General features: G+C 38.9%; 1 protein-coding gene across 2 annotated transcripts in view; it reads left to right on the top strand.

Annotated features, from left to right (window-relative positions):
* The first annotated feature begins 1005 nt into the window (after window positions 1-1005).
* LOC138032780 (fibrillin-2-like) overlaps window positions 1006-24211 on the top strand; it is a 37837-nt gene continuing 14631 nt past the window's right edge. The window contains exons 1-8 of one of the 2 annotated variants that reach the window (XM_068880505.1): window positions 1344-1590; window positions 1679-1825; window positions 2311-2433; window positions 3563-3685; window positions 14309-14431; window positions 16442-16564; window positions 17864-17986; window positions 20602-20724. In XM_068880505.1, the coding sequence (XP_068736606.1) occupies window positions 1383-1590; window positions 1679-1825; window positions 2311-2433; window positions 3563-3685; window positions 14309-14431; window positions 16442-16564; window positions 17864-17986; window positions 20602-20724 (1093 nt within the window). In that variant the 5' untranslated portion in view covers window positions 1344-1382. Of the gene's footprint in view, window positions 1591-1678; window positions 1826-2310; window positions 2434-3562; window positions 3686-14308; window positions 14432-16441; window positions 16565-17863; window positions 17987-20601; window positions 20725-24211 lie in introns of both variants that reach the window. The other variant, XM_068880506.1, reaches the window with a different exon arrangement.

Raw genomic sequence — 24211 nt, 5'->3', positions numbered from 1 at the left:
GGTCACCAGAGCCTTGTAAAATTGTAAATTAGAGAAAGTTAAACATCTTGAGTGCCTGTGTTTTTCTAAGGAAACAGTAAGTATTAGCATCCCAACACACTTCAAACCAGATTCCATTCCAGTCGCGAGATTACATCTTAAATTTAGAAGCAAGGGTGGCACAGTCGGTTAGTGCGCGGCCTTGGTGCATAAGGTCCCGAGTTCGATCCCCGGATCTCACATCCTTGTTTCGACTTCTTTCCATTCAGTGTAGCCTAGGTAGCTTTAAATACCCTTAAAACGGAACACTGATGGAAAGAGGGAGGTAAAATGAGCGCAACGTCGGCTTCCTGAGAGAGTACTCTCTAGAGAGTAAAGGAACTTCCGACGTTAAATAACGTGTACCTTTACCTTTACCTTTAAACCTTTCAGATTCTTTGATGGAATCGACATGTACCTTCCGAGTATTCTAATGTATTTTATGTATACATATGAATACGTTCACGAATTTTGAACTGGATGAAGAAAAATAATTCATAATGATTTACAGATCTGAAGATGTATTTGAAAAATAAATTCTCGTGCGTGTATGATCTAGAATATAAATGTATTGACACAATCAATTGTTGACTGAAATTTGCAATTGGGATAACTAATCAAGAGAGTTTTTATCCTGTCTTTATTAGGACTAGTGCTTTGTGTTGTGTATCACAATTCGATGTCTTCTCTGATTGCTCGTGCAGCTATGGGATACGAGTGGCAAAGCGATGATACTGTTTGAGAGATAGTTGTTTGTGCTTACCGTAATTTAGTTTAACCGATATTTACGATCCGTTTTACAAGTAATATTGAAGAAAGATTTTAAACTTTACATGTACCGAATCTAATGCAAATGAGAAAATTCTATTGTTTTCGCTCATTTGAATTAGATTCGGCACATGTAAAGTTCAACGTTTGAAACGGGCCTTATCCTCGGTTAATGAGGGAACAACTCTTCCACTCGTGCTCTCTGGAACTTGAATCATGCACCAAATTGAGTGATGCTCTGTACTGAGAAAAAAATCAATAATTAATTATCAAGAAATAAAATATCGTTTTAGTTATTACGAGCCACTTTCAAATACAGCAATAAAAACTTACCCATGTATAGTTACAAACGAACCGAAACCGTCAATGCCATGATCGATATGTTAGAACTACTAGTGATTAAAAAAGATCTAGTTCATAGGTATGTGTTATTAATCTCTTTTCAGTTGTCTGGAAAACGGTTTACAGCTGTTATCGCAAAGGAAATGAAAACGCTATCAGTGTTCTTGATTTGTGTAGCAATTTGTCAAATTGTCGACAAAACAAAGTCGCAACAATGTCCTGCATTTGGATCTGAGGAGTCCATCTTGGGATGGATGTTGCAAGGACACATCTATCAAACAATGATGGCCAATATTGGCCTTCATTGCCTTTCGGTCTGCCTCAAGGATGATCGATGCCAAAGCTTCAACTTTGTGATGTCTCTCCATATGTGCGAATTCAGTGATCGCACCAAGGAAGCCAGACCTGAAGATTTTATTCCTGATGCAGACAGATATTACTTCAGAAAATACATAAACAGAGGTAAGTGGACTTTAACAAGCTAGGTTTGTTGCATGGAAAAGACTGCTCAAACAAAGATAATGAAATAATACTAGTTTCTCAATTTCAGTCCCACTAGGCTCCATCTCTGACCTAGCAGCCACGTCCTGCAAGGAAATTAAGATGAGTGAAGGAAGATCACCCAACGGCAAATACTGGATGTCTTCAATAAAGCCAGGGATTCCAGTTCTTGCATTTTGCGATATGAAAACTGAAGGTGAGATCTGATAACTTCACACTTCTGTAATTAATCTTCTTCTCCATGTTCTTCTTCATCTCCATTAGCTATATCCTAACGTCAGGATTTATGTAAATCATCATCTTCATCTCCATCTCGAGCCTTGTCTTCATTTTCACCTACATCCACATCTTAAAGCTCATCCAATTACATCTTTATACCCCTTATATTTTTATCTGGCTCTATTTCCATTTCCATCCGCAGCTCCACCTGCAGCTGCCTCATCTTTTTAACTTCCTTTTTCTTCTCTTAACCTCATCCGTGTACCCTGTTCTCCTGCAATCCTTTCACTGTCTCGTTCTCTACCACTTTATCTTCTTCCACGTAATTCTGGTTCCATCGAAGCAAACCTACCTCTGTCTTTTCGGTTGCCTTATCCTGTTGAACTTAAAGCAAAATAATGGGGCGGGTTTGGAGATGGACTACATGCTAATCGCGGTTAAAATTGTTCCTTTATGTTGTAGATGTTAACGAATGCACTGCTTCTTCACCTGTGTGTCATGTAAATGCTACATGCAACAACACTCTTGGTTCCTACAGGTGCACTTGCAAACCCGGATATGCTGGGGACGGAAAAACTTGCAAAGGTAATTTAAAGTCCACCAGAGATAGTTCAAACAAGCATTTTCTAAAATAAGAAGGTACTAACTTTGCACGCAAATCTAGAGTAAGGGCTACAGTCAACGATTTTGAATATTACGTCTTTATAAAATAAACACGTCGAAACCCGGGTCAGAAATGTGTTTCTTAGGACTTGGTAAACTCAATACCTAGCTGGGATTAGATACCATGAGAACTTATTAAAAGTTATCTCACGGGTGACGGATGATAATTCAGACAACAATTTAAGTAATAGATAAAATATTCGCGTCCGACCTTTATGGGCATTTAAAACGGCGAGCCCCAGGCGAGCCGTTTTAAAGCCCATAAAGGAGTTTGGAAATACTTAACATTGAATTTAGCAAATCATTTACATAAAGCTTTTGTAGTAGAAACATGGCTGCTCGTTTTCGGTCTCCAAAGTGTAAAGAAGAAGAAACCAGTCTAGTGTGGGAGCCTCTTCGAAAGGAACACAATACAACACTAAATGGGGTAGAAAAGTCTTCGAGTAATGGCAGCAGCGATGGCAAAATAAAATGCAATGTCAGTAGTTGTTGGAGTGGCCTATCTCAAATGCGAAAATGCTCAAGATCTGACCTTTTTGAGTAGAACACTTGTCGCCAAATACGCTAAACGTTTGGCTGAGCAATTTCGTTTGTGAAGAGGCCAAGCAAAATGGAGAGCGTTAGCCGCCCAATTCGTTTCATTTGTTAGTTTGTGCGATTAACTGTCGTTTACCTTAGACGGGAGGAGAGGATGCATTATACTTTCTTAACAAATCACGCAAAAGGCAAGTAAATTGTTACGTAATAGTTGTGATTGAAATTTCAAACTTGTGATTGATTAATGAACATTATATAATTTTACAGCCTCGTCTTCATTAAAGTTAAGCATACTAATTACGCGAGTTAGAGATTTTATAAAAGTTAATCATATTAATAATTCAACTAATTTACAATTTATCAACCCAGTGCTTTCAGACAGTTGAACTTTATCTGGATTTACACACCTATATATCTGACCTGAATAGTGCGTTTTTCTAGGCAGTCACCCTTATGAATTATAAGTGAAGTTTACAAAGTCTCTTAAAGTTGATTTTTTAAAATTCATTTTTAGATTTTGATGAATGCAGCGCTTCCCTTTCCGTTTGTCATGTAAACGCATTATGCAGCAATATCTTTGGCTCTTATCATTGCGCGTGCAAGCTGGGATACGCTGGTGATGGAAAAACATGCAAAGGTAAACTCCAGAAGAAAATACTAGATTACAGTTCACATAACCAGTCACAGAGCAGCCAGGTCGACAAGCAATTTTCACGATACTCCGGCTTAAGTTAAAATGATTGTTACGATTCAAGACCCGACCCGACCCAGAACCTGGTGTTTTGTTTGGGGATGATCTGCTGCTGTTACACTAGTCCTTTCGTACATTCACTAATAAACGTCATTTGTTATTAATGAAGTGTAAATTGGTTTCACGTGAAATACCTAGAAGGAACTTCTTAGAAGGAAATATTAGCAAATGTAACCAACTTTCCTCTTCCCGCACAAAAATACGCGGGTATACATTCGGGACCAAATCCAAAATAAACGCCATTTTAATAAGTAACCGGCAATTATATAACGCTATGTACAATTGTGCAGTAACAGTGTGGTATTGCTTCGTGATTGGACGTAAGTGCTTCCATAATCTTCAACTGCGGTGCCCTCGGCATCTCTGCAGGATTTTGCCATACTGGCTTGGGGACTAGAGTGCTATCAGATCCCTCTGTGATTGTTGCATGCGGGTTTTGCGGATGGGGTTGCCTCTGGTTGGCCCGCATGTGCCTGCTGATTAACTGTTGTCTTGCTGGCCCTTCTTTTGGGGGTTTCTGGAAAATTGTTGGTCAGAGAATGTGTACTGTGATCGGGCCTGTTCCTCGGGCCATTGCTAGAGATATATATGTCATTCTCTTTTCACGAACACCCGTGACTCTGCATCAGCGACAGGGATACTAACTGTGGGCCGGTATTTGACTTCGATGTCGTAATCAGAGCAAGAAAACAGCAAGCTTGGCAGACGAGCAGGAGCTTCGGCGAGTGCATTGTCGGTTTCAAATATGGTGTGTCTTCCTACTATATACGACTGGAACTTCTAAAGACTAAATGCTTATTTGTTTATTTTTCATTTATTTTTCGGCGTGGCGATGATTAATACTGAGCAAGATAATAGTTGAAAAGTGGTCTTTTGAACGATTTTTTAGTTCTCTTTTCACGTATAGATAAGGGATTATCATTCCAATAATAACATCCTATAACTGTTGGGCAGAATTTTCCTTTATTTATTCTAAAGCTACTAGGATTTACGTGTTGCGGGGATGCACTTCTTGTATCATAATTATATTGCTCAGATACCAAGGCCAACGTGAAATTAGATGGCTTTTTATCTACCAAGTGATCATAAATCAGTTGGCAGGTATTTAGCTTAACAATGTCAGGGAGCTCAGTTAGGCCAAGGTTTACATAATGAGGCGTAATATGATCTCGAAGTGGAACATCATTAATAACTCTTACAGCTTGGTTTTGCAGCTTTACCAATTGTGAGCTTCGTAATTATTACCCCACAGAATGCAGCCGTAGTTTAAATAGGGGTAGACAAGTGCGTAGTAGATACTAATCACGCGATGATATTTCACTTTTGCTGATTTTACTACTAATATGGTCAATGTGATCATGCCAAGATAAAGAGCAATCAATAACTAATTCTAAGGATTTAATGTTGTACGACTGCTCAAGGTATTGGTCCGCAATTTTTAGAGGAGGGTGTACGTTAGAATTAACTTTTTGTCTCGGTTGGAAAACTAGGTATTTTGTTTTACTCAAATTCAGAGTTAATATGTTAGAACAAAGCCATTCATAAATTGCTGGCAATTCAGAATTAATTAACTGTAGCAATGAATCTGGGTCCTTACCAGTCACAGTCAGCGAAGTATCATCGGCAAATATTCTTATGCAATAGTAGTGAGGTGCATTAATAATATCTTTTTATATAAACTAGAAAAATAACCGGACCCAAGATCGAACCTTGGGGTACTCCTGAGTTTATTTATAGTAAGTCAGATTCAACGCAATATTAACAAACATAAACGTTAAGTTGTGATAATAGGATATAATGGTTGACCGTATCGAATGCTTTACTTAGGTCTAGAAATATGGAAATAGCATGATTTCCTTGGTCAAGGGCTTTTGTTATCTCATCTATAAGGTCTACCACCAGTCAACTGTGGTCATGCCAGATCAAAAGCCATATTGATTAGGTACCAAAATATCTTCATAGGTGAGATCAAATGATAATTGGTTAAGAATGCATCTTTCAAAAATTTTACTTAGTGCTGAAAGGACTGATATAGGACGATAATTATTGCATGAAGAACGAGAGCCTTGTTTAAGGATTGGTATAACTTTGGCAATTTTCAAGTTTCAGGAAATATGCCATGTTTAAGTGACAAATTTATGATATGTGTCAGTGGTCGAAATATTTCAAGTGCAGCAGAAGATAATAAGAGCGGATGTACGTTATCATAGCTACAAGATTTCTTTGTGTCAATACTTTCTAATAGTAGATAAACCTCGGTTTCATTTACTTGAGCGAAGCGAAATGTTGATTTTTTCCTCTTCATATAGGTTGAGTAGTGGCGATCCGCTTTAGGCAATTTCGATGCTAGTTCAGTCGGAACATTGCAGAAGTACCTGTTAATAGCATTTGATATTGAAGATGGATGCTGGAGATCTTTATCCTTAACTTTCAGATTGTCAATGTTCCAGGATGGCCGCTTTTTATTGGTTATAAGGTTAACATTATCACACTTTTTTGTTTTTGTTTTTGCGGAGTCCTTAAGTACACTATCGTAGTGTAAGGTTCGTAAGTATCAATTGAGACAATCCTGTTTTGATAAATTTTACATTGCTTATGATAATAAATATTTTGAGTTGGCAACCATTTTTTATAGAGCTCGTTACGAACTTTGATTCATTTCCTCAATCCTTTCGTCACCCAGGGCTTGTCGGACTTATATTTTTATATTAATCGATTTAAGCGGTGCATGTGCATTGCTAATGCTATTGAAAGTATGAAGGAATCTAGTTAAGCTTTCGTTTACATCATAGCTCTTGTATACCGTTGTCCAATTATCATTCCTCAATGCTTTTTGAAAAGCAATGTTATCGAACCTTTTAAAATCTCTAATTTCAATTTTATTGGGGAAGGGACTTAGCGCAGGGTCATACGAAAGAGTAAAGACTGACAAATGATCAGCTATCTCTAGGGCAATGCTACCACTAGTGCTTGAAGACACAAAGTTATGTAGAGCCAGGCACTGCATCTCTGAGTATCTGGACTCCGTGTCGGTTAACCATCTTGATGCCATGGATACCGAACTCTCCTTACCGCTTTTACCAATCTAGTGCAGCCGGACTCCCAATCCACTTTGTATTGGGCATAGATAGAGCTCTGCCCTGCTGGTTTTCTTCTTACTTAAAGTGGGCATTTTCCTTTGCGAGGGTGGCACTCAGCGATCTTGATGGAAACGGTCTAGATAGGTAAGTAGCCCAAGGATGGATAAGAGTTCCTTAGTGTTAGCTGGTGCAGATATTTTTCTAATTGATTCAAGCTTGTCAACTGCAGGGTGGATGCCTTTCTTTGCTTGTGTATGACCGCAAAATTTGACACTTTGTTATATGGATATTAATGACATTGCGGAGTTGACGCTCAGGTTGTCAGCATGTCTAAGAAAATCTTGTCTAAGAACGCCTTCCTCTCTGGAACCGATAAGAAAACCATCGTTAGGAATATTACTATAAATGTCATCCATTTGTTGATGGGAGACATCTTGGGGCACTATTATGCCAAAGAGGAGACATTTGAACCTGTATCGCCCGAAGGGCGTATTGAACGTGCAACTATAACATGCGAGACGCGTGAGCGAGTTCGCTGTGCAAGTACCAAGTTAAAAACTGGGAAAAAAAAAATCTCATGATATTGGGGAAGGATCTCGTCGATACTGTGGCTGCAGCGATACTCACACCGAATGTACCAATTTAATTTCTTAGGGTCCAAGCATAGCCTGGCCTTCTTTTTCCCGTTTGATGTTTCTCTGATATTGCGAACAATGGTGTTGACCCAATCGGTAGGCCCAGTTACCTCTGTCATAATGTCTTCTGCGAGAATCTTGTCCAAATCGGCTTTGTGTAAAGTAAGAATATTTATCGGTAATGTACGGGAATAGAGGGCACTTATCTTGGGGTTTTATATCAGCTCTATGAGGTATTAAACACTTGGGAAACTGCCAATCTGGTCTTCGTATTCTTCTAGGCCTATGGATGCGGGCTGTACCAGGCTTGCAAGTCGGGGGGGATGTTTTTTTCCTCGTGTGGTGTTTGGGTACTTGAGAGCTCCTGGTTGTGTATAGTGATGATACCGAATTCTTGTGCAATCTGGCAACCGATCATAGATGGGTGACCCGGGGCCTGAGTTGTCTTTGAAGGTTACTTTGAGAACGATAGCGTCAAAGTTGCTGGTGGAGGCTCCTCTGCAGCCCTTTAGGACAGCAATGCAGGGTTTTATTTCAAGAGAAAAGCCAAGTCAGCAGATCATCCATAGTTAAAACACACGTGTCTGCACCTTCAGCAACCCTCATTTAGATATTGTGTTTATCATAAACTCAGACGGTGGTAATTAATGATCTTTCGGGGAATCAGGGTTGTGTAGTGGTCATCGATCGTGACTCCCACCTCTGTAACGAAATTTAAACTCTAGCCTCGGGACGTATGTAGGCTGAGTTTCAGTCGATCTCAACCTCACTCCTCAGGTCTCTCTCCGGGTACTCCGTTTTCCTCCCTCCTCAAAGTCAACTCCCAGTCAATCACATCTCGCTGGGTTTGCGGTGCTCTGAGATCACACATGGATTGTATGGCGGAGGCCAAGGGCGCACCCATATGCAATTGATCCTATCTAGGGAGCGGTCAACTAAGCGCACATAAACTTCTACATTTACATTTACGAATGTAAGAATGATATATACATATGAAATGAAATGTTGGTAGAACCCACTGGGAACTCGGAAAAATCCTAGCCCCAGATGGGATTCGAACTCACGACTCTCCGTGATCTAGTCGGATGCTTTAAGCACAGAGCTACTGGAGACTCATGGGGAGCGCTGGTGAAATGTGAGTCTTTGACTCGAAATGCATCAAGCAGCTACAGAGTCAAACAACGACTGACAGCATAGCTCATACCTTGTATAGCGCAAGTCATCTTAAAGCATATCTGAAATGCGGCCAACCAACCACCGATGCGAGCGAACGTGAAAATCTTATACACATATGAAATGAAATGTTGCTCGTCATAGAGTCTTCAGTTGCTCAGTTCTTAGAGCATCCGACTAGATCACGGAGGGTCGTGGGTTCGAATCCCATCTGGGGCTCGGATTTCTCCGAGTTACCAGTGGGTCCTATCAATATTTCATTTCATATTTACATGTACATTTACATTTACGATTGGGATAACGGCTAACGCTAAGCTAACTGAACTTTCACCGCGAAGTTGTGATGGTGTCGAGGACTACTGTAATTAGGTCGGAGTCGTCATCGCCGGCTTAATCGTGGGTCGTGTTCTCTTCGTTGCCCAACTGTAAGTGGATGATATGGCCTCTTTAGCCTCGGATTTGAACAATTTCGTCCACTTGTTTGAGTCGTGCACTCTCTGGAAATGGCCTATTTTGCTGCAGTACGTTCATGATTTGGTATACAGGCTGGTCACGTATCATATAATGCAGCCCTTGTGTTTGAATTTAAACCTCGACTTGTCTTGGGGCTGGAAGTAGAATGGTGGGCTTTATTTGGGATCGTCTACTCTTGAACAGTGAGGGGGAGGAGGTTGTGTTGGGAGTTGTATCAGGGTTTCTCTTACTCTGCAGAGACTGTACACTGTCTTTATTTTTTTTTAATTAAATGAGTTTTCTTGATAAATAGAATCCGTCCTAACGAAGTCTGTTTGCAAGCCTAATACCATTATATCTTCGAGCGTTTATTCCATCATGTGAATCTTCATAAAAACGAAATATTTCTATGCAATTCCAGAATACAGTCAATCGAACGCGCCCTAAACACGCGCGTTATTTCATCGGCTCAGGGTACATCTTGAGGTAATAATTGAGAGGATTTTTATAGTAACGCTTGAAAAGAATCGGATAGGAAGAAAGTCGAGAGCATATGGAACACTGCCTTATATAGCTTATGGAAAATCACTCAACTTAAAACCTTGTCGACTCAAAACGCTTCTCAGTTTTTTGTTTTCAAGATAGTAATTTACATCCCTAGGTAAGGGGCCCTTTGTACGTTTTTGTCTTGTTTTTTTTTTTTTTTTTTTCCGATATATATATATTTTAATTTAATGCAGGGGGATAATTTGTACACCAAAATTATGCAATAATAAATGTAGGTCACCGTCCTCATTTAAGAGTAAAACACCATCGAACCTGTCTATCTCGATTATTATAGATCGAAACAACAAAATTTTCCACGTTCTCGGAATGCGCGGGCTTATTCGAAAGGAGTTATGGGTCATTATTCAAAACTTGTCTCACGTTTTTTGAGAACTGTCCCAGCGTGTATGATCCACTTACACATTTGACCAATTTATAAATATTGACACACCACATGCGCAGGAATCACCTTAAATGCTGGGTTATAGGCGCTGTCATCAATAAGGATGACAGCTTTAGTTAGGAATTCGTCTTGGGGCATGTAGCCTTGTTTCAAGCATCTCAGCTGGTACCGGGAAAGAATTTAATTGCTTTTGGGTCTTGCTATTTTAACACCAATTTAAAACTTTATCTAGCTTTCACCCCTTTTGAGGTACATACGTACTTAATTGACTACTCCTCATAGGGAAGTTTCAGGGCCCTTGTAATCCAAGCAACAAAATAACAGAACAGAACAGCAAAACTGTCAAGAATCCCAACTGGCCGGAGGCAAAGCATTTAGTTATTTACAAGTGCAGTTCAAAAGTTGAGGCAGGGACTACCAGGATAAAATGTAACGAGACGTACAGGAGAGCGGTTTTGTAACCTGGGATCTATGGATCTCAAGCCGGGCAAGCGTCCTAACTAGTAGGTAGTAGTAAGGGTAAGGAAGTTAAGACCAGGATATTAAAACAGCGTTGGTGGGGATATGTAAAGTTCATATTTCTGGTGAAAACTTGAAAGCAAATGATCAAATGCTGCTCTTCTAAATGACATCATATTTTTGTTGAAGATTTTAACGAATGCAGTTCATCTCCTTCACCCTGTCACGTCTACGCAAAATGCAAAAATACCGAAGGGTCTTATGTGTTTTCATGTAAGGCTGGATACACTGGGAATGGAAAAACCTGTAGTGGTAAGGGAGTCCAAATAGCTGTCAGGACCACTTTTGTCCACTTTCCAAAGACAAATCCTGTTCCTTGGTGTATATAAAAGGAAAATATAAACTTACAAGGAAACTACTGTACGTCATAGCACATTATACTTTAAGATGATTAACATTTGTAGAAAACGTAGTTTATGCTTGAATGATTAAATGATTGAAAAGCCAGCTGCTTAAGATTAGGGTCAAGGCGATTAAAGAGAGTTGCGGTACAATAACAAATCGAAAGTGGACTCTCTCAGCTGCGCCTCGTGAGTCCACAACATTTTGATGACGAATATCGTTGTCGATAGGAGTACAGACAACGCTGAACCACGTTTGATTTTTTTTTAACCACAATACAGTCGAACCTTTCTAATACGGACACCGAGGGGACAGAGCAAAGTGTCCCTATTAGGGAGGTGTCCGGTGTCTAGAGGTCAAGAATATTACGTCACTTTAAAGGCTCCAATGATGGCATTAAGCGTTCTTTAAGTCAAACCTGACTCAAACAAGTTTTTGAGGTGCATTTAAATTGTTTAATGGACAGTACAAATCATTACCATACAAGCTGTACAATTCCAAAAACATATTTCAAATTATAATACAGTTTCGGAACAGTAACAAGTGCAGCGGACACCAACATACAGTAAAGTATTTAATGAAAGTTCTTTGTTATTGATTCATATTGTGTTAGAGAAGTCTGTAATGTTCTTCTGGACAGCATTCGCCAGTCGTTTTTTGACGAACAACGACTGAGCTTTTGAAATAATCTTGCATAACTCATCAGCCAAATTTCATTCACCTTATGCAGTAAAAAAAAAAATCAGAAACATGGTTAAGTTTTGAGGAAGCCTCACTATATGACTTCACTTTTAGCGGCTCTAGCGCTTGAAGATCATCCAGCTCCAAGATCTCTTCATCCTTACTGCCTGCACCTTCATTGTCACCATTGAGTCTGATGACAGACTTGATAGGAACCTTTCCTCTCAGTTTTCACCTAACTCTTGACAGACTGGAAGAAGACTTTCGTTTGCAATAGCTTCGTGTGCTGACACAGCAGTGTCACCACATGACTCGTTCAGTAACATCTCAACCTGAGAAACCTCATCTTCCAGGTCTGCAAATGGGTCCTCGTCATCAGGCGGTTCTACAGCTTCAACTGCATTTCTCCCTTTGTCTAGCACTCCAGCATTAGGGAAACACTTAATTATAGTGGATGGCTCTAAGGCTTCCCAGGCCTGGCCTATCCATCTGATGGCATGTAGTAGGTTTACAGACTTGCACACATCTCCAGCTGTTTCACAGTCATCAATTAGGCTGATCACGTGAGTCAACATCGGCTTTGCGTACTTTACCATGAAGGATTGGATGATCCCCAAATCTAAAGGCTGGAGCCTCGAGGTGTAATTCGGCGGAAAATACACAATTAATGTTCGGATATTTGCCTTTCATGTCGTATGGGTGACAAGGTGCATTATTGAGTAGCAAGAGGACACTTCGACTTCCACGCAGACACCTCCGATTCAGGAGGATATCGAATTCCATCCAAGTCTTTTTTTTTTGATGAAAGGAAGTGCATGGAAGGTTCGAAAGATCTTTGATGCTTTTAAAACAACGGGGATTTGCTGACTTTCCGAATACTATCGGTTTCTCTTTACCCCCTGCGGTATTTACAAAGAACGCACATGTAATCCTCTCCTTGGATTGTTTGCCACCTCTGCACTGCTTTGCTGGTTCAGAAAGGGACTTTTTTGGTAACGCACGGTAGAATGTTCCTGTCGTGGGGGCTGTAACCTGCGAATATTACTGGTAACCGCTCTTCCCAAGACTGAACTGTTTCCTCGCGTACTTCATTCCCTTAATGTTGTATCGGATCTTGAATTTCTCTAGCCATCCATTTGAAGCTTTAAACGTTTGCTCCATGCCCATTTGAGCGGCTACTGCTCAGGCTTTCTGCTGCAAAATTGATCCCGAAAGAGGAAATTCAATGTTCTTACTTCTAGCCTTTCTGAACCACTCCAACATTGCCAAGTCGATGTCTTGAAATCTGCATGTTCTAGCTCTCTTGCTGGCCGCATTTCCACAAGCCGTGAATTTATCGAGCAGGTTTTGTTGATCGCAGGGATGGATTGGATCTGCGTTTTACCACATTGAAACTTATCTGCAATTGGTCACAGTGCTGTCGCTGGATTTTTGTTTTTCAATATATATTAGTTCTACCTTTCCTTGCGGCAAAGTCAATTCTTTACGTTTCGCCATTGCATACCATTCGCGACACTGAAGTGAGGAAATTCATTCTGTAATCATGTTTCGTTGAAGAGCTAATTTCGATTCACGCTTTTAAATTTTGGGAACCAATCAGAAACCATCGGTACCACAACTACAATTAGCGGAACGGAAACAACAGAAGGATAGTTTTTGCATTTCAAGTATTAAACACCTCAGTAGCTTTCCTTCAGTTTTTCGGTCTGAAAACCATTTAACGAGATATGGCTAGCACTCCGGTCATTAAGCGTTCTATCATGGTTAATTAAGAGGGTTTCATGTCTGCAAGGGGTGGTGTACTCCTCACAACGGAGAAAGTCTACAACTTCAACCAGAACCTGAGAACCCGAAAGACACAAATGCAGTCAGCGTATTCAAGGATAGCCGAGTTGTAGGGCACAAGCCTTTGATGTTGATCAATACGAAAGAGGGCTTGGGACTTATAAGACATTTTCTTGTAAAGCCAGGGACCAATGGAGTTGTCAACGTATGTGGGAAGGCAGTTAATCGGGGCGGAGGATTAGCCATGGAGATCCCATGTGAATATATTTTCCCCGGACCGCACAAACTCAAAAAGCGTTTGGAAAAGTGCTTGGACCTTACAGAAAACTCAGCTGTCCGTAAAGACAGTCTTTCAAGTGAGGATTTCTAGAGGAAAGAGATAGAAAAAGGAAAGCAACAACTGGAGAATCTTCAAAGAATAAGAAATCTAGATGATAAATGGCAATGACATGTCGATATACAATTGTTCCTGATTGAAACAAATGATACTGTTATCGTATGAACAATGAGACAATTGATTACATTTTAATGTGTCCTTGGACAAACAGGAAATCGTGTTAAATAAGAACTGTCATCATTGGAGTGTTCGCAATACAGAGGTTAAGCCTGTATGAATTTTCTCTTTGGGGCCAAGAATTAGTGTCTGTCGTCCGTATTATAGAGGATCCGTATTATGGAGGTTATTTTTACAAAGAGTGTATTTGATTTCAAGGATTATACGAGCGGTGCGTGTATCTATTTTAAGTACGAGTTGTAAATAAAAGGAAGAATTACTTCGGCTCTACTGGGAAAAGAAAATATTGCGGAAATATTGTCACTTATATGCAGAAAATAATGAAAGAAACAGCATCTCCCTTTGTGCCTATTTGATGATGTTGTATCTCTCTGACAGACCTCAACGAATGCAACTCATCTCCTACGCCCTGTCATTCCAAAGCCAAATGCACAAATAATGAAGGATCTTATTTGTGCTCATGTGACGCTGGATACACAGGCGATGGAAAAACATGTACTGGTAAGATTGTCCTTGTTGATATGATACCTTAGTTCAGTCTCCATCTCCATCTTTATCCCCAAGTCAGAGTTCACCTATATTTTCATTAGTGAAATAATACTTCTTATCTAAAACAATTATTTTGCATCTCTATTCCTTCTACTCATATTTCAAACCTACTTGGTTAGTTCCAGGAACTATTTCGGTGTCTCAAACTCTGCACAATGAACCTACAATTGTAAAATTTCGTTACTTAAGCATTAGATTAGAGTCAAGGCAATTAAAGAGAATTGCACTACAATAAACAAATCGAAAGTGGACTCTCCTAGATGCGTCTTGTGAGTCCACAACATTTTGATGACGAATATCGTTGTGGATACGAGTACAGACAACGCTGAACCACGTTTGATTTATTTTTTTACCACAATATTTGGTTTCAAGGATTATACCTGCAGCGCGGGTTTCTATTTTAAGTACGAGTTGCAGATGAAAGAAACAATTACTTCGGCTCTACTGGAAAAAAAAATATTGTCACTTATATGCAGAAAATAATGAAAGAAAAAGGATCTCCCCTTGTACCTATTTGATGATGTTGTATCTCTCTGACAGACCTCAACGAATGCAACTCATCTCCTACGCCCTGTCATGCCAAAGCCAAATGCAAAAATAATCAAGGATCTTATTTGTGCTCATGTGACGCTGGATACACAGGCGATGGAAAAACATGTACTGGTAAGATTATCCTTGATGATATGATACCTTAGTTCAGTCTCCATCTCCATCATTATCTCCACGTCAGAGTTCACCTATATTTTCATTAGTGAAATAATACTTCTTATCTAAAACAATTATTTTGCATTTCTATTCCTTCTACTCATATTTCAAACCTACTTGGTTAGTTCCAGGAACTATTTCGGTGTCTGAAACTCTGCACAATGAACCTAAAATTGTAACATTTCGTTACTTAAGCATTAGATTAAAGTCAAGGCAATTAAAGAGAATTGCACTACTATAAACAAATCGAAAGTGGACTCTCTTAGCTGCGTCTTGTGAGTCCACAACATTTTGATGACGAATATCGTTGTGGATAAGAGTACAGACAACGCTGAACCACGTTGGTTTGTTTTTTTACCACAATATTTGGTTTCAAGGATTATACGAGCAGCTCGTGTATCTATTTTAAGTACGAGTTGCATATAAAAGAAAGAATTACTTCGGCTCCACTGGAAAAAGAAAATATTGTCACTTATATGCAGAAAATAATGAAAGAAACAGCATCTCCCTTTGTACCTATTTGATGATGTTGTATCTCTCTGACAGACCTCAACGAATGCAACTCATCTCCTACGCCCTGTCATTCCAAAGCCAAATGCACAAATAATCAAGGATCTTATTTGTGCTCATGTGACGCTGGATACACAGGCGATGGAAGAACATGTACTGGTAAGATTATCCTCGTTGATATGATACCTTAGTTCAGTCTCCATCTGCATGTTCATCCCCACGTCAGAGTTCACCTATATTTTCATTAGTGAAATAATACTTCTTATCTAAAACAATTATTTTGCATCTTTATTCCTTCTGCTTATATTTCAAACCTACTTGGTTAGTTCCAGGAACTATTTCGGTGTCTCAAACTCTGCACAATGAACGTACAATTGTAAAATTTCGTTACTTAAGCATTATATTAGAGTCAAGGCAATTAAAGAGAATTATACTACAATAAACAAATCGAAAGTGGACTCTCTCAGCTGCGTCTTGTGAGTCCACAACATTTTGATGACGAATATCGTTGTGGATAAGAGTACAGACAACGCTGAACCACGTTTGATTTTTTTTTTATCACAATATTTGGTTTCAAGGATTATACGAGCAGCGCGGGTATCTATTTTAAGAACGAGTTGTAGATGAAAGAAACAATTACTTCGGCTCTACTGGAAAAAGAAAATATTGTCACTTATATGCAGAAAATAATGAAAGAAAAAGCATCTCCCTTTGTACCTATTTGATGATGTTGTATCTGTCTGACAGACCTCAACGAATGCAACTCATCTCCTACGCCCTGTCATGCCAAAGCCAAATGCAAAAATAATCAAGGATCTTATTTGTGCTCATGTGACGCTGGATACACAGGCGATGGAAAAACATGTACTGGTAAGATTATCCTTGATGATATGATACCTTAGTTCAGTCTCCATCTCCATCATTATCTCCACGTCAGAGTTCACCTATATTTTCATTAGTGAAATAATACTTCTTATCTAAAACAATTATTTTGCATTTCTATTCCTTCTACTCATATTTCAAACCTACTTGGTTAGTTCCAGGAACTATTTCGGTGTCCCAAACTCTGCACAATGAACCTACAATTGTAAAATTTCGTTACTTAAGCATTAGATTAGAGTCAAGGCAATTAAAGAGAATTGCACTACAATAAACAAATCGAAAGTGGACTCTCCTAGATGCGTCTTGTGAGTCCACAACATTTTGATGACGAATATCGTTGTGGATACGAGTACAGACAACGCTGAACCACGTTTGATTTATTTTTTTACCACAATATTTGGTTTCAAGGATTATACCTGCAGCGCGGGTTTCTATTTTAAGTACGAGTTGCAGATGAAAGAAACAATTACTTCGGCTCTACTGGAAAAAAAAAATATTGTCACTTATATGCAGAAAATAATGAAAGAAAAAGGATCTCCCCTTGTACCTATTTGATGATGTTGTATCTCTCTGACAGACCTCAACGAATGCAACTCATCTCCTACGCCCTGTCATGCCAAAGCCAAATGCAAAAATAATCAAGGATCTTATTTGTGCTCATGTGACGCTGGATACACAGGCGATGGAAAAGCATGTACTGGTAAGATTATCCTTGATGATATGATACCTTAGTTCAGTCTCCATCTCCATCATTATCTCCACGTCAGAGTTCACCTATATTTTCATTAGTAAAATAATACTTTTTATCTAAAACAATTATTTTGCATTTCTATTCCTTCTACTCATATTTCAAACCTACTTGGTTAGTTCCAGGAACTATTTCGGTGTCTGAAACTCTGCACAATGAACCTAAAATTGTAACATTTCGTTACTTAAGCATTAGATTAAAGTCAAGGCAATTAAAGAGAATTGCACTACTATAAACAAATCGAAAGTGGACTCTCTTAGCTGCGTCTTGTGAGTCCACAACATTTTGATGACGAATATCGTTGTGGATAAGAGTACAGACAACGCTGAACCACGTTGGTTTGTTTTTTACCACAATATTTGGTTTCAAGGATTATACCTGCAGCGCGGGTTTCTATTTTAAGTACGAGTTGCAGATGAAAGAAACAATTACTTCGGCTCTACTGGAAAAAAAAAATATTGTCACTTATATGCAGAAAATAATGAAAGAAAAAGGATCTCCCCTTGTACCTATTTGATGATGTTGTATCTCTCTGACAGACCTCAACGAATGCAACTCATCTCCTACGCCCTGTCATGCCAAAGCCAAATGCAAAAATAATCAAGGATCTTATTTGTGCTCATGTGACGCTGGATACACAGGCGATGGAAAAACATGTACTGGTAAGATTATCCTTGATGATATGATACCTTAGTTCAGTCTCCATCTCCATCATTATCTCCACGTCAGAGTTCACCTATATTTTCATTAGTGAAATAATACTTCTTATCTAAAACAATTATTTTGCATTTCTATTCCTTCTACTCATATTTCAAACCTACTTGGTTAGTTCCAGGAACTATTTCGGTGTCCCAAACTCTGCACAATGAACCTACAATTGTAAAATTTCGTTACTTAAGCATTAGATTAGAGTCAAGGCAATTAAAGAGAATTGCACTACTATAAACAAATCGAAAGTGGACTCTCTCAGCTGCGTCTTGTGCGTTCACAACATTTTGATGACGAATATCGTTGTGGATAAGAGTACAGACAACGCTGAACCACGTTTGATTTGTTTTTTTATATGCAGAAAATAATGAAAGAAAAAGCATCTCCCTTTGTACCTATTTGATGATGTTGATACATTTTGTTGATATATTTTCTTTTTCATCTCCATCATCATCATCTTCATCTGTTCATACAACTCAATACGGCATTCATTGTCTCCGTAGCACTGGTCCCAAACTTTGGAATTCCTTATCCATTGATCTTTAGGAAATCAAGCAGTTTTCCAGTTTTTGTCAATATACCAAAAATTCTTTGATTGATGTGGTTATAATACTATTATTGATTCATAATGTTTTAAGATAATTTTATCCTTGACTGCTATTTAATTAATGAAGTAATACTTATTATCTAAAACAATTATTTTGCATCTCTATTCCTTCTACTCATATTTCTGAACTTACATTGTAAAATTTATTTACTTAAGCACTAATTTTTCTTAATTATTATTTCTTTTACCCTCCGAGCAGAGTCTCTTTCGATCTTCCTAGATAAGTCGGGAAGAGGAAAGCAGTCTCTGCTCGCCGCCTTCACATTGTTTGATTTGCCGCTCATCCAAAGAATTGGATGAGTCAGTCCAGTTTCGACTTGTCAGACCTGTTTTTTTCATTTTTGCGCATGATCAATCGCCACGCGTCATCAATATTATGAAAATTTACAACAGCGTGTTAATTTTAACTGTTAGATTTTCCATGAGCTTTTTCTATGTATTGGTTACAGAAACTAGTCTGACAGAAACCTATAAATTTTTCAGTAAAAAAAATGAAATGGCATTTTAAGGGTATGGACTATCTTGAGTTGAGTAAGGGTATCTTGAGTTTCCAGTGAAATAATTCCTTGATTGTCGTGTGTTTGCCAGAGTTGATGGAAAATATCCCGACTGTTTGTTTTCGTTTTGTGGTTTTGTGGCTAATGGTCACGCGTGGCTGACACCGAATACATTAAAATTTTTAACGCATACTCAATACGAAATGTGCAGACGGCGAGTAGAGTCTACTTTCCTCTTCCCGACTTATCTAGGAAGATCGAAAGAGACACTGCTAGCAGGGTATATTTCTGTGTGAGTTTTAATAAAACTGACTTGACTTGACTTGATTGTCTTGACTTGACAACTCGAACCCCATCTTCATTTTCATCTACATTTACATCTTAATCCTTAATCCATTTCCGTCGTCCTTATCTAGATGTTTATGACTTTTATCTTGGCAATATTTCCGTCTTCATCTGCATCGCCATCCTCGTCGTCTTTTTAATTTCCTTTATCTTCCCTTAACCTCATCCAAAATTCGGTTTTTTTTCCTGCAATCCCCTTAACGGTCTCTTTCCCTACCACTTTCTCTTCTTTCAAGTTTTCCAGGTTCTATGTAAACCAAAAGTACCTATTCCTTTTTAATTAATTTTGCTTTTCTTATCCTGTTGGACTAAAGCAAAACTCAGGGGGCGGGTTGGAGATCGTGTACATTCTAATCGCGGTTGACGTTGTTTCTTAACTGTTGTCGATGTTCATGAATGCACTGCTTCTTCACCTGTGTGTCATGTAAATGCTGCATGCAATGACACTTCGGTGCACGTGCAATCCGAATACGCTACATGGGGACGGACAAATCTATTTCAAAAATTCAGTCAACAAATCTCGAGGCTCTGGGGAATGAACTAATACAAATCCTTCTATTTATTCCCCAGAGGCTCGAGATGATGCCTTCTGTTTGACTGAAGTTTAATATATCGAAATTGGTCTATTTAAACGTAGTTAATAGAGGAGAATTGTTATGAAACCTCACAAATTTCTTCGTTCTAGGTTTTTCTCCCTTTTTCTGGCCTTGACCGTGCACAAAACACAATAGTTGTTTAATCCGTTCTGAGGAACTAACCAATAGAAACGTGTTGTTTAGTACGTAATCCATGGATAGTGTATAAACGCAAAACAAAAGATTGTGCACGGTTGTGGACTTTCCAACCTAAATCTTGGCATCTTTGTTTGCTCCTTTGATGTTTACGGGGCTTTCAAACCATTCCCCTCTATTAACTATGATTTAAAAACCACCAGATACAGTTCAAATAAACTTTTTCAAAACATAATATTGGAATATTTTGAAAGAAAGTAATAGAGTAAGGGCTACAGTCAATGCGATTTTGAAACGGTCAGAAATTCGTTTCTCAGGGCTTGGTCAGCACAATAGCTAGCCGGGGTCAGATTCCAGCTAAATGTTTTGCTTAATTTTTTTTTTTGCAGATATAAATGAATGCACTTCTTTCCAAGCCGTCTGTTCCGTTAACGCTTTGTGCAGCAATAATCTTGGTTCCTACAGCTGTTCTTGCAAGCCGGGATACTCTGGCAACGGAAAAATATGCACAGGTAGATTTGACAACATAAAAAGCCAGTTTAATGTATCGTATCTTTTGAAAGCACTTGACGAAAACTATAATTCTATACTCAACGATAACGACATTACCATCTATTTAGAAAGTTGAGTGCTCTAGGGAGCCAAGGTGTAAAGAAACAACCACTGATATCAAGAGGAGATCCTAGGAAGACCCTGCCCCCCTCCCCCTAAAAGTGCTGTTCGGGTTAGCGATTGAAAATCAAACTTTTAAGCAGATCTAATGCAAATCGAGTTGCCTTGCTCAGAAATTGATTTTGTCTGGACACAAGTCAGAAACAGGGGGGACGATTTGTCAGACGCAGATCGGACATATAATTTAAACGTATCTCAACTGCCTTAGGGCCGATTTACACGGTACGACTTTGTCGCATGCGACAACGGCTTACGACAGGCCCACGACATGATTTACAATTGTTGTGTACGTCAGAAAAAATGTCGTATCATTTTAAAACATGTTTTAAAACGCTGCGACAATCGTAAGTCGTGTCGTGGGCCTGTCGTGAGCTTGTCGCATGCGACAAAATCGTATCGTGTAAATCGGCGCTTAGGAGGGAGCAGATGTTGTGAAAACTATTACTTGTTTAAAGGCTGTGAGTGCTGGCTCGGCCGAAGTTAATTCCCTTTTTTTCATCCTACGACCTCCCTTCACAGTTGACGGATGCTCGACCAATTGGACCGCTCGGTCGGCGGTCTTATTATCGAATATTTCTGTAATTTCTAATTTCTTTGTTAACTAAGGGTCGGTTTCTCAACTGCCTTTCACTCTATCTTAGGCGGGGGCAGATGTAGTAAAGACTATTACTATTTTAAAGACTGTGAGTGCTGGCTCGGCTGGAGTTAATCCTTTTTTCATCCTGCGACCTCCCTTCACAGTGAGAGACATTCGACTTTCTCCCATGTTGTCCTCCAGTTTACTCACCCATAAAATTATCTTTGAAAAAAAGCAAGAGTTGAGCAGCTAGCAGACCGACAACAGTATGCAAGATCGGTAGCAGATAGATTTTTGCTGAAATATCGAGGCAGGAACTATATATATATGACTTCACAGCAGTTTAGGTTTCACGAGTAACCATCGTTTTAATGCCTTAAGCATTAAAGTTTTAAAGCATTAAAACGATGGTAACTCGTGAAACCTAAACTTCTTTGAAGTCATAGTTATCGCTCCTCAATCGATTGAGTTGCTGAGCGGTCTACGAAATACGTTCTACTCAAAACAATATATATCAAAATTCAAGCATGCAATTCAAACGTTCAATTCCGCAATTTAAACACTCAGTTCGGCAATTCCAACCTTATGATTGGAAATTTAAACCCTCAATTTGGCAATTCTAACTTTCAGTTCTTCAATTCAAACCTTCAAAATTCAACCTTGCATATCGACATTCGACAATTCAAATATTCAATTGAACTGAAGGTTTAAATAGCTAAATTGAATGTTTGAATTGCCGAATATGTGTTTGAATTTTGACACTAAAAACGCGCTATACCACCCAATAGGAACTTGCAAGAACTCACAAGCAACCAGCTCCCAAATGGCTTGATAGCTCAGTGGTCATGGTCCATGAATTCGAGTCCCACTGACTCCAAATTTTTTTTTGGACATTACTAAACCACGACACACTGAAGCAGCGAAACGAAACAAGAAAACACCATGTGTGATCCCACTATACATTGAATACTAACCAACAAAGGCTGGAGTTAGAGATTAAACGTCACGTTATTGCTCCTACTTAAATTAAGGATCTTGTTTCACCCTAATATCACCCCCTGATGAAAAAACGAGCACATTGAGTGTGAAGTGTTATATTTCTTATTTTTTGAACCAGAGTAGCATCAACCTATCACGCATGTCTGATTGTCCACCGGACCCGGGTTTCTCGGCGCATGGTAAAGCCTGGTTTACACTACGACACAAGCATAAGCATAAGCATAAGAAAAAGGAATCGTTTCCATTTTCTTATACTTATGTTTATTCTTATGTCACGTTAATAGCTGAGTAAACCGGTGCAACATAAACATACGCACAAGACTGTCCGCCATTTTGGAACGTGACTCGCCTCATCCTCCTGTGAGTTTTTTTTTCCTGGATCTAAATGCGCTTGCGTATGTGCCTTCTCTTGTGCTTATGCAACATGTGTGAACTTCGTTATGCTTATGTTTATGCTTATTTCGCATTGTAAACCAGGCTTTAGCGCTAAGCTGCGTTGATTACCATGGGAAGGGTTTTCATACCTTTTAATCAACGGTTAACGCTAACCAGGCTTCGAGCAAATGGCCCCTGGTTGCATATTCAACCTAAATCTTTCTTAATTCCAACAAAAAGGAACTACGACAAACCTAAGGCGGATGCATTCTACAAATATAAAATTGACCATTTAACTCTTGAGGGGGGGGGGGGGGTGATTTTGAAAAAAAAATTCCTGCAAGCGCTTGTTGGAAGAAAAAAATTGCATGCAGCACAAATGAAATAAAAAAAAGATGTTGCAAAATTATTTCATCATTCCTGAGTGTTTTTAGAAAATCCCAGCAAAACTGTAACCATTCCGGATAATCCGCAAGACAGCGAGCCACTCCGGTTAGCCCATTAAAATAACACCTTGATTGGCCTAAATAACACTCTGGTTAGCCTAAACGTCACACCAGTTGGCCTACAGTTAGCTTAGGTAGCTTGCGGTTTGCCCTTATAATGGGATAAGGGATTTCTTGCTTGCTCGGTTCACATGGCTCCAAGTCATAGGAGTCATGTAAGCCATTACGGTTAGCCTAAATTATACATTGGCTAGCCTAGTTAGCACTGCAATTAGCCTACAGTTCCTTGGGTAGCTTGCGGTTATTGAGATCGGGGATTTCTCGCTTGCTGGCTCGCACTGTATCCAAACTCGTTAGCTTATCACAAGCAGTAATAGAGGTAAATTTCTCTATTTGAAGAATCAAGTTTTATTAGACAAAGAAAAATAATTTGTTCATTTTTAATCTTTTCAACTGAAGCATTTTCATGTAATTACTTTCTATTGAAATATGAGGTTTTTGCAATGTCTTATATAATATAAGACAACACATAACAAATTAGACCATGATCAACTAACTTTAATTCTGCTTTCACATTTGTTTTGGAGATCTCAGTCCACTTTTAAATTGTAGCTAATGAATCTAGCAGTAATTACCAATGAGCTTTTCTGAACTGCTTTTTGCTATTTTTAGCTTTTTTCTTGAAATTAAGAAGCTAAACATTTTCAAATCTACCGGTGGAGCATCACTTTATAACATGAGAATATTGTTGTTAGGTAATATTAAATGATTCTAAAAAATGACATTCCGAAAACATGTAGCTATACAAGAATGATTTTGTATAGCTTACAACATTTTAAGGCTTTGCAGCTCCATATTAGAACTATAACTGCAATAACCACAATGTAAATGTAAATACATTCTGTAAATGTAAACACGACACTTTTTTGA

Source organism: Montipora capricornis, chromosome 14 (genome assembly GCF_036669925.1).
Source record: "Montipora capricornis isolate CH-2021 chromosome 14, ASM3666992v2, whole genome shotgun sequence".
In the NCBI taxonomy this organism is placed as follows: domain Eukaryota; kingdom Metazoa; phylum Cnidaria; class Anthozoa; order Scleractinia; family Acroporidae; genus Montipora; species Montipora capricornis.
Note: the sequence above shows the minus strand (reverse complement) of the source record. Positions and strands in the feature narration are given on the sequence as shown.